The following is a 16,018-nucleotide window of genomic DNA, read 5'->3' as shown; positions in this document are numbered from 1 at the left end:
TCTTCACTTCTTTAACCGTCTCGGAATTGAGCGTAATCTCATTTCACGAAGCGGTAAACGGTAACAGAGTGTTTGTGTGTGTCAAGACTCTCCAGGGGTCCCGCCCAGTGCCAACGCCCACCTGCTCTTCAGAGGCTTCAGTTTTGTCGCCATAACTGAGGAGGACACACAGCCAATCCCAAACACCATAGTCCAGGTAGTCGTTCACGGTCCACACCGCTTATTGAACTCTGTGCAGAAAATAAATCTGGTCAACCATGCTGGAGGAGCAACTCAAACCCTTTCAGGCTTGTTGAAATATTTGCTCCTCTCCTATTTTTTTTTCAAATGCAAGCCAAAAAAAACATCATTTTCCATCTGTCTTTTATACACTTATTTTTTTTAATTTTTTCATCAACATTTCCCTTTTCATCTATGATTTCCTTCATTCTGTTTCTTACAACCTCCTTTATTTTTAAGTTGAATATTCCATATTTTTCATCGTCTTTATTTTTTCAGTTTTGAATTATCACCTTAACTGGTTTAACACGTTTTATACCCTCGGACAATTTTCTTTTTATCTCAGATGAAAATCCCTTCAGGCCTGTGCTCCTCACATGCTTATTAAAGATAGTGGATTTGTGTGTTTCTGTCCAGCAACTTCACAGAAGCAGCTCTCAGTTCTCGGACATCTACGAGATCAAAGAGGACATCGGCTCCGGCTCGTACTCCGTCTGCAAGCGCTGCGTGCACAAGGGAACTGGCATGGACTACGCGGTCAAGGTGCGACCCCGTCCACGGCTGGAGTGCGGGCTTGACGTCAGCTCTTCCTCTTCTTCATCTCTGTTCCTCCTGCCTCCAGATCATTAACAAGGCCAAGAGGGACCCGACGGAGGAGGTGGAGATCCTGCTGAGATATGGGCAGCATCCCAACATCATCACGCTCAAGGATGTGAGTCTTTCGGGTCAGGGAACATTTGGTGATGGACTCCGGTCTCATGTGATCCGACGCGCCGGCTGAGCCTGTTCGCCACCGGGTTGCCATTGGAAAAGCGGTGTTTTTCCACTGATAGGAAGAATATTTCCTAAAACAGCTTTGACAGTTGGTATTATTATATTCCTATCACATCATGTGTCTGCTTTGGACAACAGTAGCACCCATCATCCTTTGTGTTTTGGGACCCATGGTGACTTATTATGTTGCAGACCTCTGATTTGAAGAGATTTCGATCAATAGAGTACTCTCATATTTAGAGTTTGATCGGTGGATCGATTTATATAAAGCTTTTAAATGACAGACAACTGTAGCCTTGGACTTTGATTTCAGCACTTCTGTTCAGGTACAGAAGTTGCTAAAAGCTTTCTCAAGCTTCCAATTCAGAGTTAGTGTTTTGACTGACTTCAGGACAAAAAAGAGACGGGCGACAACAAAACAACACCTGTTCCAGCAGCAACAGGAGCAAAACTGTATCCAGTAGTGGACCCACATTGCCTTAAAATGCACTTCATGAGAAGTACTTCATGCATATTTACTCTCATGAGTAGCCAACCGTATGATTTTGTAATTAGGGATGTATTTAGCGAAATAAACAAAAAATCGCAAACATTTTAAATGACAAACTGCGTTCGTGTTTACTCCTCAGGTGTATGACGACGGGCGATCGGTCTTCCTGGTGACTGAGCTGATGAAGGGCGGCGAGCTGCTGGACAAAATCCTGCGGCAGAAGTTTTTCTCCGAGAGGGAGGCCAGCGCCGTGCTGTACACCATCACCCGGACGGTGGAGTACCTGCACGTCCAGGGGGTACGGCTGCCACCCTGACGCCACCACACGCGGTCAAAATGCAAATAGAATATTTCAAGACTGTTGGATTTGACAGAAGCCGCTGCATCTCTGTTGGAACATCACTGGAGATTTTAGAAGTTATTAGTTTAGTTTTTGCAAGTAAAATACAGTATAAGTGGGGCGATTGATAGTGTTTAAAAGATAGTCATGTTTGTGAATGGGCCAAAAGAGTTGTTTTTATTATATTTACAATGAAATCCATGTCACTGAAGTAGATGTAGATAAATAAAATAAAATGTAAAAACATAAGCCATTGAACTGCATTTAAAAGAAATATTTATGGTAAGTATTTTGACTGTGTTAACCCAGAAATCAACACTTTCCCAATAATGAATTTCATTTAGCTCTCTGTAATCAAAACATGAAGTCAGATTGAAGAATTATTTTTCAAATTATTCCAAACAAATGTATGATTTAGAACCTTCGACTGATATGATCTTGCCAAGCTGCGCAGACAATCAATCTACAGACTTCTGGTCCCTTCAGGGGGTGCCGTGCTGAATGAGATGCGCCAAACGTGTCCTGGTGAACTTTTTAAAGCCTCCTCCATCCCATGTCGCCAGGTGGTTCACCGAGACCTGAAGCCCAGCAACATCCTCTACATGGACGAGAGCGGGAACGCAGAGTCCATCAGGATCTGCGACTTCGGCTTCGCCAAGCAGCTGAGGGCGGAGAACGGCCTACTGATGACGCCGTGCTACACTGCCAACTTTGTTGCGCCTGAGGTGCATCACCGTTTTCTTCACACTTTCTCACCATTGTGATTTTTAGCAGTTTGACAGTCCAGTGAGGGGGGTTTCCTGAACTATATATTTTCCAATAACTTCATTTTAAATGTGACTTTGATTTTTATTTGTTTTTGTGCATTGCCCTTTCCACAGGTGCTAAAGAAGCAAGGCTATGATGCTGCCTGTGACATTTGGAGTCTCGGGGTGCTGCTCTACACAATGCTAACAGGGTAAGCAGTGCCCGCTGTTTTTTTTCTTTTTGTTTCTTATTTTAACAAGGGGTCTGCTGTCAGAAACCATCTCTGCTTGGTCATTTTAGATGCCAGGATTTTTTCAAATGTTTTGATTTACTCTTCCAGCTTCACCCCGTTTGCTAACGGTCCAAACGACACGCCAGAGGAGATCCTGGCTCGTATCGGGAGTGGCAAGTTCTCGCTCAGCGGAGGATACTGGACCTCTGTATCTGGCGAGGCCAAGGTACCCTAGTTCACACAAACACACTAGAGAAATTTGGAGATTAACATAAAGCTTGTCACCTGCCATCTATGCATTTGACCTCTACCTCCCCCCCGCCCGCAGGACCTGGTTTCTAAGATGCTTCATGTTGACCCCCACCAACGGCTGACGGCCGGCCAGGTGCTGCGGCACCCCTGGGTGACCCATAGGGACCAGCTGCCCAAATACACCCTCAACAGACAGGACGCGCCGCACCTCGTCAAGGTGACCGACACGCGGAAATTTGCGGGCCCATGCTTTGACCGGCTCACCCCCGCGCGCCTAATCCAAAGATTTTGCTGTGGTTGTGTTCCAGGGGGCGATGGCCGCCACTTACTCTGCTCTCAGCAGGAACGTCCCTCCTGTCCTGGAGCCGGTGGGCTGCTCCACTCTGGCCCAGCGAAGGGGAGTAAAGAAAATCACATCCACCGCGCTGTGACCTCATGACCTTTACCCACCCCACACCTGCAACCCCCGTACCCAACCCCGCCCCGCCTCCTGTCAACTCTGACCTCGATCTGACCTCAGCAACCCCACCGACCCCCACACCAACCACCGGTCCGGCTGGACAGACTACTGATGGACCTTGGGAACTGCTAACGCCAAATAGGAGCACAGAGACCAGTGCCCCCCTGCACTCCTCACCCCGCACCACAGTGGACTCTACTGATCGGCTCGCTGCTGTCATACGCGGGGTCGAGTACCTTTCGCAGGATTTTTGCTTCGGACAATCAGCGCAGCCTCGCGGGAGCCGGAGAGTGACCGCATGCGGGAGAATAAAAGTACTGTATTTATTTATATCAAATGGAAATTTGGTGGTAACAACACAGTAATACGGCATTTACGTCTGAAGGTTCGGGATGGTTGCGATTTTACGTTCAGACCTCAAGTCGCCATGGCAACCGCGGCGTCAAAGTCGAGAATTAAAAATTCAGGAGTCGTAATTCATCCGATGCTTCCAAGGAGTTGAAAAGTCTCTCGGCCTTTTGCTTTCAGAATTGATCGGCGTACAATGTTTAGCTCACAGGCGCCACTTGACAAACAAACCCCGACTGTTTTAAAGTGTGAATCCGTTTTGTCAAAAAAGAGCTCCTGGCACTCAGTTAAAGCAGTCACTTATTAGTCCCAGGCGCCCGCTAGGAGCAAATCAAAATCATCAGCCCCTCAGAAATATCTGTAATCACCACTGACCAATATCTGATTTTTTTTTTTAGAATATGCACCCAAGTGTCATGTAATAAACAACTAAACCGCCAGTTATTTTTATAGTGACTGCTTTATTTGACTGGCATTGACGGAAACCAAGTACACCAAACATAATGAACCTCCTCTTATTCCGGAAGTCGTGAGCATCAGCCCAGAATTCTACAACACACCACTAATTCTGTGGCCAAAGTAATTTTTCCGTACCCGTGACACCACTGTCACAGCCGATTGCCTTGGTTTTAATCAGCCCGAGCTGCTTCCCATCGAGGTGTGTATGAATGAAACGACACAAAAAAAAAAAGGAAAATAAGCACATTGTGTTGTTTAAATTAAAATTTGTACTTCTGTATACCAGAGGTGATGTGAGGCTACAGTGAAGCGTAGCATGATAAGTCACTTCGTTACGTGTCCGTCATCCTGAGGCCAGAATAATCAGCTTGACCGCAGCGTTTAACTGTGTGTGTATTTGTGTGCGCACCTATGCGCTTGTTTTAAAGATGAGGCAATAACCCTTCTCTCTCTTGGCTGATGACTCATTTATCACACAAACTTATAGAATCAATAGTTTGCTGCTTTTGATGGGGAAAAAGTGATAAGATTCCTGATCAGCTTTAAAATGTGATGGTGGCCCCTCGTTCATGTGCACAGCGACAAATCTCTGCGTGCGGGACTCTAAAGATAGGAAGTGCTTCCTGCTGCAAATCTTTGTTTGAATACTGCGCACGTGAAGTTCGGATGTGTTTAGTTAACTGATCCTGTGCAAAGTAACGGCAGGAAATAGCCCGGCTGTTCAAACAGTCTGGCTGTTGTAATCGTATCAATTTCTTTACAAAAAATGTTTTTGCAGGTTTATCTGAATTTTCAGTCACACGCTCTGTTTTTCATCTTCCTTTTTTTTTCTTTTTTTTTTTTTTTAGTCCAGGTGGGCATTTCTATCAAATCATCATTTGCTGTCAGAATTCAAAAGACCAACTTAAAGTGCATATCAGTCACCCCTTTGAGCTCATCGATCTCCTGCTTCTCAGACTCTGCATCTCCCTCTGACGACCATCACACCTTCTCTGGATTTGACTTCTTTTCCATCCCTGTGTTAAGTGCATTTCTCTTTGAAATTAAGCAAATGACTTCCCTCACCAGTTGTAAAAAAAAAAAAAAAAAAAGTGGAAAGTGAGAATGAATCTAATTTTTTGTAAACTGTTGACCTTCTCCTGAAAATGACATTTTCCCAATCAGTGAGCTTTTCGGTCCCATTGCAGATCACAATGTACGTCATATTAGCTTAGCTATTTCACTCGACGGTGAACTAGTGAAAATAACAAGACATAAAACACAATATTCCGCCTCGGTTAAAGCACAGCAAAACAAAAACAAAAATGCTATCTTACCAGGTTTTTGTCTGACTGTTTGCTCTTTGGCTGGAAGTATCTGAAGAGTTTACTTGACATGAGATGGATGCCATAATGTTTTTTCAGTTTTTTGCCACAACCGTCGTACTTTTTAAATAATAAGTTTGACATGACCAATTAGTTGGAAGTGATAAATCTTTTTCCTTCGTCTAGCAGGGCAACCTGCACCTGTCTCATCTAGAAATGTGTTTTTTGCTAAATGAACAAGAGGCATCTACAGGTTTTTAGCTCATAATTACTTTTTTTGCATCAAAATCAGTCAATTTGCAGCTTTAAATTGTTGGCCGGTAAAAGTATTCATAACTTTTAGACCTTTTCGCACTTGTCAATCACACAGAGATGACTTTTTGCACAACCATGACACAAGGCACTCCTGGAAATTGTCCGAAGACAACGAGCTTCCGTCTTCCCAAACGGTGAGCGGGCATGAACACCTGGATCACACGCCTGGTCAGATACGTTTGAGGATGCTGTAAATAAAAGCGGCTGTTAGTAACTCAGATTCTTGAGTTGAGCCGTTTCATCAGGGGGAGACAATGGGTGCTATGCAGGAGCTGGAGAGCGAGCCAGACAAAAATTGTGAGTCTTTCCAAAACACTTAGTCTTTATTCATGTCCTTTTGTTGCCATGTGACCGTTAAGGTCTGCTGTTTTGGGACTGAAACTTCTTGAACGTCATGCTTCATGTTTTGTTTTGGTCACATTTTATGCCAAAGGAGAAACCCAGAGTCCAAACCACGACCACTGGCCTCAGAAGAAGCAGCTGCTGAAATGACCGTCTCGCTTTCATTAGAACCTCATTGGCCACTTATTTGCTGCTGATTTGAACTGCTGTTGGTTGCCTAGCAACCCATGAAAACAAGCACCCGGGGGGATCATACTGAGGCCCCTTTCCAGCATCTCTGATCTGACCTGAACACTTCTATTAGTGAGAAAACACTTTCTTCATTTTTTTTTTTTTAAAAGCCATGTTTAAAATGCTGTTTTTCTTTATAAGTAAATCTTTTAGTTAAACAAATTTATTTTTAAATGTACTTGCATTATTTTGCTAATTCACTGCCTTCTTCCAATGCAATCCATTTGATTCCCTTTACGTCACGGTAGAAAAAAAAAAAACAAGAATAGAGGTGCAAATTAGTAAACATAATGGATAAATGCATGCAAGAAATGGGCTGTTTAACAAAGTATGAGAAAATAAGTAATATTTTTAAATGAAAAGTCACTGTTTATTTGTGAGATGTGAACAATGATGCAATTTATTTTAGGGCCTCTTCCAAAGTATGTAACAAAATCTATTATTGAATCACTTGTAATGTTTTGTAATAAGGGTGGTGGTGGGAAACCACCTACCGAGGATCATACCATCTTATTCTGATTTTTTTTTTTTTTTTTCCTGGCACTTTCTTGCAAACTGCTTTGATAATCAGCATGGCGGTAATCGTCGTGACGTCACGTTAAAGGCACTAACTCACATATGTCGTCATCATCGGCCGGTCAAGCCTTCCTCCCGGAATCAGCTCCTCTTCTTCGATCTGGTGTCTGTAATTGGGGCTTTCTGCTCTTTTTTCCTCAAGGCACCAGGTGGTTAATGGCTGCACAGCTTGGGGAACAAGGAATGTAAGGGGAATTGTTTTTCCATGATTATAAACAGCTCCTTTATTTTATTTTGTCTTTGTTCATTTGATTTGTCAAAATTCATCCCTGCTGCATCAGCTGTTTTTTGTTTGTTTGTTTGTTTGTTTATAACCTGCAGGGAGACTTTATATTAAAATAATAAAAAGAAAAATTAGGCATCGAGCGTGCTGGCCTTCATTCGTCGCTCCTTCATCAACTTTTGTTGAGGAGCAGCGCCCCCTAGTGGCAGCTATTGTAACTGCACGCCGCCGGTTCATTTACATTTGAGATGGATGACTTAAAAAAAGACTTAGTATGTGCATATTAAATTATTCATTTTGAATTTGTATGTGAAAAGTAATGCACTTTTAGAGAAAATAACAACAGTAGCATTTTGAATGCTGGGAGCCTTCCTGACCTGTCAGGTTACATCACTGCTGACTGACTGTGGAGCATTTGCAGAGACTGTGAGCTGTGAAGGTGCGACACTGTCAATGCACATCCTGCACACTTTGAAGCCGCACAGTAATTTAACTGGTGTCCCGTCACCTAACCCCAATAAGAAACGGTCAGAAGACAACCACACTTAAAAGGGCATCTTTGACCTCAATGAACATCGGGAGGAAACAAGAGCTCAAAGGAGGAGGCGATGGAAGAACCCGGATGTCATTCACATAGACTTACTACTTAACTGTGATGCATTGCCACTTTTCAAATACGCTGAGACGTTGTAAATGGCGGGCGCGTGCCTGGGCTCTCCGGGTTCTGTGTTAAAGGCCACGGCATGAGCCTCACCCGTGTGATTAACTTACCTGGTTGTGCTGGTTGTGACGCTCGGCATGAAGGCCGACCAGCAGAGCCGGTCCGAGCTCTGGTGTTGCTGTTCTACAGACCCCACTCCGATTCGGATCTGAAACCCGTCTTGAACGTGTTGTTGCTCCCCAAGAACGTCGCCCTCCGAGATCTACTGCGCACCAGGAGGAAATTAGTGTCAGGGGAATGGTACATCGAGACCCCCCCGCACTGTAAACTGCACCATCAACAGGAGTACTCGTTGTCCACTGGTTCTCCAGGCTTCTCAGCTGAAGTCCAACCAACAAAAGCAGAATTTGACGCTAAATCCTACAACAGCTACTTCCCATCGTTCCAGGTGATATTAGAAAAAACCCTGAAAAACATCAAGCTGTTCCTTAGGGACTGTAACACCTCTATCTGTGTTTGGGAAAGACAGGTTTCTCTTTCATCACCTGGAAGGAGAACGCCCCACGGACCCAGTCCTGCAGAATCGTCTTCGAACGAGGAGCTGCTGGGCATGAGGAGCAGCCCCATCGAAGGAATATCGGGCCCCGCTCTCGATAGGTTACTGGAGAAGCTGTTTGAGGAGAAGTTGATAACAGACTACGAGAGAGAGTCAGCGGCGGAGGTGCGGAGCAAAAAGGAAAAGGCCCGTTTTGTCTGCAGCACCGTGAGGAGCAGAGGCGATGCCGCGTGTCTGAAGATGATCGAGTTTCTCTGCAACATGGACCCGTCGGGAGAGTCGTCTTTCGTCTGAAAGCTCGTCTCACTCATGCAAAACCAGGAAGTTATCATAACCGGGTGAAATTGTGCTGTGCCGTCGATGCCACCGATTTTAAATTACACATAACCAACAGCAACGGACAATTTTAGTATGTTTTTAAAATGCGCCTTTTCTTTGGAGAGTCTTCCATTCAACCCGTTTACTGAGGGAATCAACAATTTCATGAAATTTCACAACACATTTCCACCTCCTTGTATCCGGGGAAGTTTTTATTTTGCCCAGGATATTGGTCTCAAGTTGATTTTTCAACGATCTCTTCATCCATATTTATAAAGGTTTAAAAAAAAAACCTTGAGAGTTCTCCCGACCAAATGAATGGTGGCAGGGACTGGAATAATTTAAGCAAAAATCACGATCTTAATCATTTGGACGGAATAAACAGGAAACTCCTTCACACACCGGAGTCATTTTCAAGCTAAGTGAATAACACCGATCCACAGGTTACAATGGCGATGCTGTTTTTATGGTCCTGATTGTTTTCTTTATCCTGCCCCTGGTAATTCCTCATTGAAAATTTGAGGAGTTTATATCTATAATTCCCGTCATTTCCTGCTGTTATTATCCTGTTTTTTAAACATCGCACCCGTTTCCCGGTTACAGGGGGCGGCCGCACAGGACCGAGTATGCGATTTAAGCCTTTTCCTCTTCATGGCACCATGCAACCTCATTTCTTCAGCTGAATACTTTTTTTGTTTGTTTGTTTTTTTCAAATTTACAGATGGACTTTTAGGGTAAGAAACTGAATGATATTCATTTGCTGTGCTGCTACTTTCAATTGTACTTGGAAAACGAAACAAAATAGATGAATATTGATTTTTTTATTTTTTATATGAAATTTCTATGAAGCCTTGAAACAACCTGTGATCAGAGTTGTCAAATAAAAATGACACTCAAGAAGGCCCTATCACCTAAAAGAGGAGTGAAATAAAAAGAACAAACCCATTTGAATTACAAGTGATTGAGAACATTGCAAAAGGAAAGACCAGGAATTATCTATTGTGCAAAGAATATTTTTTATCTCTATTCAATTTGTGGCCTGTATATTTACAACTGGTAATGTTTCATATAATCAGATCACCTCACTCACTCACACAGCAACATAAACAAATACATAAGAGCATATTTGGCCCAGGAAATGTAGCGGCAAGATATAACAGATAGAGCAAATGTGCTATGCATCCTCCATGTGTTCTAAAGACTTCATACTCACTCTAGACAAATGTATAGAGTTATGTTCAACCTCAAATCAATTTTGACCCTCAGTTAAACTTTTAGTGTTTTTTAAATTTTTCACTTATTGGTGCTTCAATAGATTTTTATAATTTTTTTTTGTTTGTTTTTTTCCAAATACTTGATCTTTTTTTTTTTTTTTACTTTTTTTTACACATCTTTTGCATGAAGCCAAAAACAATTGTGGTCTTACCTTTATTTGTATGCAAATTCTGTGTGTCGGTCCTTCACTGCAAAAGTTGCGTACCTTTTTGTAAAAGTGCTCTATATAGTTTCTTATTATAGTATCTTATTTCATTTGCACTTTATTGTCAGTTCAGCAAGAATAATTCTGTCACACATTTACATGAAAGACATTCCAGAGTCAGTAGAAGGTTACAGCATATAATAATATAACAAATCATTTTAAAAACATTATATCGGAGATGTACTGAAAAAAAGAAACAAGCTTGTGCCACAAAGCCCAGTTTATGAGGGACTGCGTCTCCAGAGGTGAGGTGAGGCTTGCTGCTCTATATTTGATCGGAAAATGCATAGATTCAGCAATTTTTAGTTGAGAAAAGGATAAAAATGATTAGAATCATACAATAAATGTATTCATAACAGATCAGTGTAACAATATTTATATTCATTATTATATGCTTTTTCTTCTTGATGGTAGGTGAGGCTCTGCATCATCTGCCTCCCCTGACCCAGCATCAAAACATCAAATTCAGTTGTCTTTTTTTTATATATGTGTGTGAATGTTCAGCCGTTATGAGGTTTTGATACTCGGGAGATAAACTGTCTTTCTGCAGTTTCTTCTTTTCACCTGAGGGTGACAGCATTCCAGTCTTTTTTGTCTGACACCTTCCATCCGAGGGCATTTTGGAGGTAAAGGCCTGCTACAAACATTCACCGTGATAGCGACAAAACCAAAAACGGAAAAACACACATGTTAATAAATCCACAGATTCATTAAACTGCTAATTTTTTATTTCCAAATTTATTGCAATTGGCCCTGAAAGAACAACTACTACTTCTACAAAAATACTGGTGATGACATCAATCGTTCTAATAAATATTTCATATTAATTGAATGAAATATTACACCCAAACTGGCATCAAAACAACGATCCAGGGGTTCACAGCTTATTTCTTTGAGATTAAAATTTTCATTTCATTTGTTTACTGTAAGTGGCCTATTATGATAACAAGGATTACGGCAATAAATCATATGGTTGCAAAAGTACACAATTCACATTAAAAACTAAAGGGTGGAACAGCTTCTGTTTTCAACTCAAAACAACAGACGCAGATGAGATCATATATTTATATATCAGTAATCTCATTTTATCCACGAGAGAGCTCAAGTTTTTTTTTCTCTCAAACGTCTAAAGTTTGTTATTTCTTTATATTAAGTTATCTAATTTTCCTGAGATGGAGGAATTATTCTTAAAATGTACTCTTCATCAAGAAACTGAGTCGTGACAAAATCTATTTGAGATGTAGATCAAACGGCAGACAGTTAATTGTAATTAATCCCTGGAAGAAAAAATTAAAACAAAAGTAGCAGTTGATGGGTGCAGGCTAATAAAGACAAAATCAATATTAGACTGTTATAATGTTACGGCAGATTGGTGAATATCACTGTGTCACACAGTATTGGTTACGAAAATGAAAATATTGTTACAAAATGTTCAAAATATTGCTTTAATTATCTCAAAAAAAACCCTCTCCCAGCTCAGGCTTAGTACATAGAACAAAAAAAAAAAAAAAACACAAATCACCATTTGTCTAAGGACTTTCAGAATCTGTCTTCAGACCTTCGACTTAAGTGATAGAAAAATGACCTTTTATCGAAAAAAAAAAGTATTCCTTACAAGTGGGAGACGCTTACAACTTTGATTTTGTGAAAGAGATTTGGTAAAACTCTGAAATGTGATTTCACAATCACAGCTCGCAGACGCATGAAGCAGTTTGTTTCATCAGTGATTTATGCTCCACAAAATGTTTGACTTTGTCTTTAGTTACCAAACACAGGATGATGTTACAAAATAAATCAAATCCTGAATTGCAAGCCAACATGTTGCAAAGCACATGGGAAAAACATTTACTGAGTGCGTGTGCTACATAATGGCAATCAGCTTCAGTTGCTTTAAATACCTAACTTTAAAAATTGATTCTTTATGCACTAAACACATTTTAAAAAAGTTAATAAAAGATGACACTTTTGTGGCTGTGTCCCTATTATCAGTTACAAAATGTTACATTGCCAACGTTTAGGAAAATAAAAGTTTAAAAAGTTAAGAATAGATTACACTTTTGTGGCTGTGTCCCTTTTATCACCTACAATGTGTTACATTACCGACCTTTTAGTTTCCAAAATAATTCCAAAAGTATTCAGATTACATTTACTGTAGCTCAAAACACTCCAAAAAGTGACATGTAATTGATTACATCTCACGGTGAACCCACGAAGAGACAACAAACTGCTCTCCCTTTAAAATGACTAACTTTTTTCCTTATCTGTTACTAAAAAAAAAATAAAAATAAGAAATAAAAATAAAACAAAAAAAACAAAACAAAACAATAACAGTCAAAATTCTCCTGGCTAAGATGAGAGAAACCAAGGAATGGTGATGGCATTCACCTTTCCCCGCAGTGAGTTTCCCTAATGGAAGACTAATAAAGGAATATCTTAATATACCTTATCTTATTCAAAACATATTTGGGAAAGTGTGGGAAGAAGGAAGAATCCCTCAAAGCTTGAAGGAAGCAATAATTGTTATGATCAGGAAACCCGGGAGGCCACCAAATAGTCCCAAAGCTCCGATACGGCATGTCTGCAAATTGACTAAGTGGATAGTCAGCTGGAGGCTAATGCATTTTATGTATTTCTAGAAGGAAAGAGGTATAATAGCTGCCTGAATGGATTTAGGAACAGAAGTGACAAAGTCAATTTATCGATTCATCTGGTGAATGAAAGAAGAGAAGCTTGAAAAAGCAGCTGGATTTACAGTAGTTTTTTTTTTACAGCTATATCAAGAAAACAAGTTACCGTAATTTCCAGACTATTCAGCGCACCTGAATATGAGCCGCACTCAAATAAGCAAATGAATATATGTGTACATATATAAGCCGCAGGTGTCCATGTTGTAACATATTTACACAGAATTTTTTTTTTTTAAGTTTAATTAAATGTATACCGGGAACATCCACAAATACACACTGAAAATGCTTTCCAAAAAGTGTCTGTAACAGCTAATGAAAAGGATTAATAATAAATAACACAAGGAAAAGTCCATCCATCCATTCATTTTCTATCCCTGCTTTGTCCTACTATTGGATCCAGATATTATGGTACAAAGAATGGAACACCTCAGGGAATGGTCCTGGGTCCCCCTTTATACTTGGTATTTACATTTTACCATTTTTTTAAGTGTCAATATAACTTTTTCCCCCATTCCTAATTTTCTTTTAATTGTGTGATGGTTTTATACTTGATTGTCTGTTTGCCACCATTTGCTGTGTTTCTTTCAATTCTTTGTTAGGCATTGTTAATATTTCATCTTTACAAAAAACAAGAATAATCATCAATCAAATATAGAGGCTTTTATGCAATAACAAAATGACCGAATGATCCAAGTCTTGTATTTACAAGCAACCTTTTGCAGGTCATCTGTGATGCTGATGTGACGTATCCTGAGCAAGATTATCCTATGAAGCTTTCATCACTTCCATGTCACTGGTTTCTGTAAAAATCACTGAAAAAGCTATTTCAAAAATGAAATAGCAACCGGTCAGGTGAAGGTCCTGATGAGAACTGCCTGCAAGGTGGAGGGAACGCAGAGTAGGTAGAGTACACTGCTACGTTTTGTTTGTTTTCAGCTCCATGTTGAGACTATAACATAAGATAAACTTTATTGATCCCCATAGGGAAAATTCCACTGTCACAGCAGCGTAACAGTTATGATGTCAAAAAAAAAGAAAGGAAAAAATATGAACATAAATATAAATAGAAAGGCAGAAGACAGGAGATAGCAAGACAAAAAAAAAACACAAATAAATACACAGTAGATAAATAGACAACGGATAACAACAATAACAGGGATGAGAATGGGCATCATCAAGGAACAGTGAGGGTGAAAAATAAAAATACACAACCAGAACTAAACATGATCAATTACAGAATGAAAATAATCTTTCCTGTCACGCAGCCTTTCAGGCAACCACATATTTGCATATGTTTCAGACGCTGCAGCTGCACGAGGTACATCTGTTTGGCTGGACTTGACTTTCAGTATTTTTGGAGCTTTCGGTGTTTCTTTGCTAGAAATCAATCATGAGCACATACAGTGTATACATAAACAAATAACATTCCCCTCCAGGTTCTCAAAGTCTGTCGCTGTGATAAACTTTACAATCCTTGATGTTTGGAAAACATTGTGTCGTTATTTAATTTTCATATTCTTCAGTTTTTATCATTTTCTGAACGTCCATATAAGGATTCAACATATACAGGACTGTATATGTATATGTCCGAAAATCAGAATATTGTGATAAAGTTCTTTATCTTCTGTAATGCAATTACAAAAACAAAAATGTCATACATTCTGGATTCATTACAAATCAACTGAAATATTGCAAGCCTTTTATTATTTTAATATTGCCGATTATGGCTTACATCTTAAGAAAACTCAAAAATCCTATCTCAAAATATTAGAATATCATGAAAAAGTAATTTTTGTTTTTTTAATTGCATTACAGAAGATAAGAATAAGAATAAGAATAAGAACAACTTTATTAATCCCGAAGGAAATTGCAGTGAAGATAATGAACTTTATCACAATATTCTAATTTTCTGAGACAGTCCTGTATGTCTAACTGACCAGGTTTACATTAAACTGTCATCCTTCTTTATCCTGCATCAGTTTGATAAATTGAACTGATAGGTTGTGCAAAATGTCCTGCAAGTGTCCAACAGCTGCCAAGTAGTTTGCAAATATCTTGCACAACAGAAGAAATAACTACGCAGAAAGAGCTTCTTCTTTGTATTCTGACAACTTAGTGGATTGCAATAACTAACTTTTAGCCTGAGAAAAATCCAAAAGACATTGAGCCTAATGTCTTTCCTAGGATTCTAACATTTTTATTGCGATATCTAAAGGTGTATCTGTGTTCCACTGGTCTAAAAAAAATAACGTAAACAACGTTTAACATTTGTAAGGGCAGGAATATGAGACTATTGCTTTCTCAGTTTACTGTTATTTTGAAAGTCGATTTAAAATCTTGGTGCACGTATGGAGTCCAAGATTACATTACAACATGACACCAGTAATGCAATAACATATTCTAGGGCTGTTATATATCATAGATGTGGCATGTATAAGAACCAACAAACAAATCGGCACATTCAAACAGACTGAAATTGAAATCAATTTAAAAAATCACACAAATCAGGCTTAAATGCTCAGTAATTGCCAATAAGTTTACTGAATACAGGACTACAAACAAAAGGAAAAGTAGCAGTGTCAAGGCAAGTTCGCTGCAGATTTGAACATATTTACAGCCTGGCTACTTCATAATTTAGGTATTTAGCCGACTCTCCCATGAGACCTTCAGAGTCCTGAGTTCCCCTTCCCTAGAGACAAACAAATTGGTTATGCTGACATGCAGCTGCAGCACCTGTAACATGTGTTTATATAGAGCTAAGTTATATGAATAACATAAACATATAACCATTGTATGTAATCACATAGATCCCAGGCAGCATCTGTCATTTCTTAAAATAAGTGAAGCCATTTGAAAACAGTGATTCGCATCTACATTGATTTTTGTTTGAAATTCTCACGAAATTAATGTTTTAAAATGAATCTTAAATGTGCTTTTACGGTAAGGCTTTCATTTAAATTGATAAAGTATTTGTCATCATCATGTTCTTATTTCTGGGGACAGG

General features: G+C 39.8%; 1 protein-coding gene across 13 annotated transcripts in view; it reads left to right on the top strand.

Moving 5' to 3' along the window:
• Positions 1-7,455, top strand: part of rps6ka3b (ribosomal protein S6 kinase A3b) — a 55,127-nt gene extending 47,672 nt beyond the window's left edge. For 7 of the 13 annotated variants that reach the window (XM_086150776.1, XM_086150780.1, XM_086150774.1 and 4 more), the window contains 9 exons: positions 87-199; positions 637-762; positions 842-931; positions 1,623-1,781; positions 2,387-2,548; positions 2,705-2,781; positions 2,911-3,028; positions 3,131-3,271; positions 3,363-7,455. In XM_086150776.1, coding sequence (XP_086006902.1) covers positions 87-199; positions 637-762; positions 842-931; positions 1,623-1,781; positions 2,387-2,548; positions 2,705-2,781; positions 2,911-3,028; positions 3,131-3,271; positions 3,363-3,485 — 1,109 coding nt within the window. In that variant the 3' untranslated portion in view covers positions 3,486-7,455. The remainder of the gene's footprint in view (positions 1-86; positions 200-636; positions 763-841; positions 932-1,622; positions 1,782-2,386; positions 2,549-2,704; positions 2,782-2,910; positions 3,029-3,130; positions 3,272-3,362) is intronic. The other 6 variants (XM_086150777.1, XM_086150775.1, XM_086150781.1 and 3 more) reach the window with 3 other exon arrangements.
• The last annotated feature ends 8,563 nt before the right edge of the window (positions 7,456-16,018 follow it).

This window comes from Fistularia commersonii, chromosome 8 (genome assembly GCF_037954325.1).
Source record: "Fistularia commersonii isolate RoL2024-O1a breed Wild chromosome 8, RoL_Fcom_v1.0, whole genome shotgun sequence".
Taxonomy (NCBI): domain Eukaryota; kingdom Metazoa; phylum Chordata; class Actinopteri; order Syngnathiformes; family Fistulariidae; genus Fistularia; species Fistularia commersonii.
This window is presented reverse-complemented; position numbering and strand designations above follow the sequence as displayed.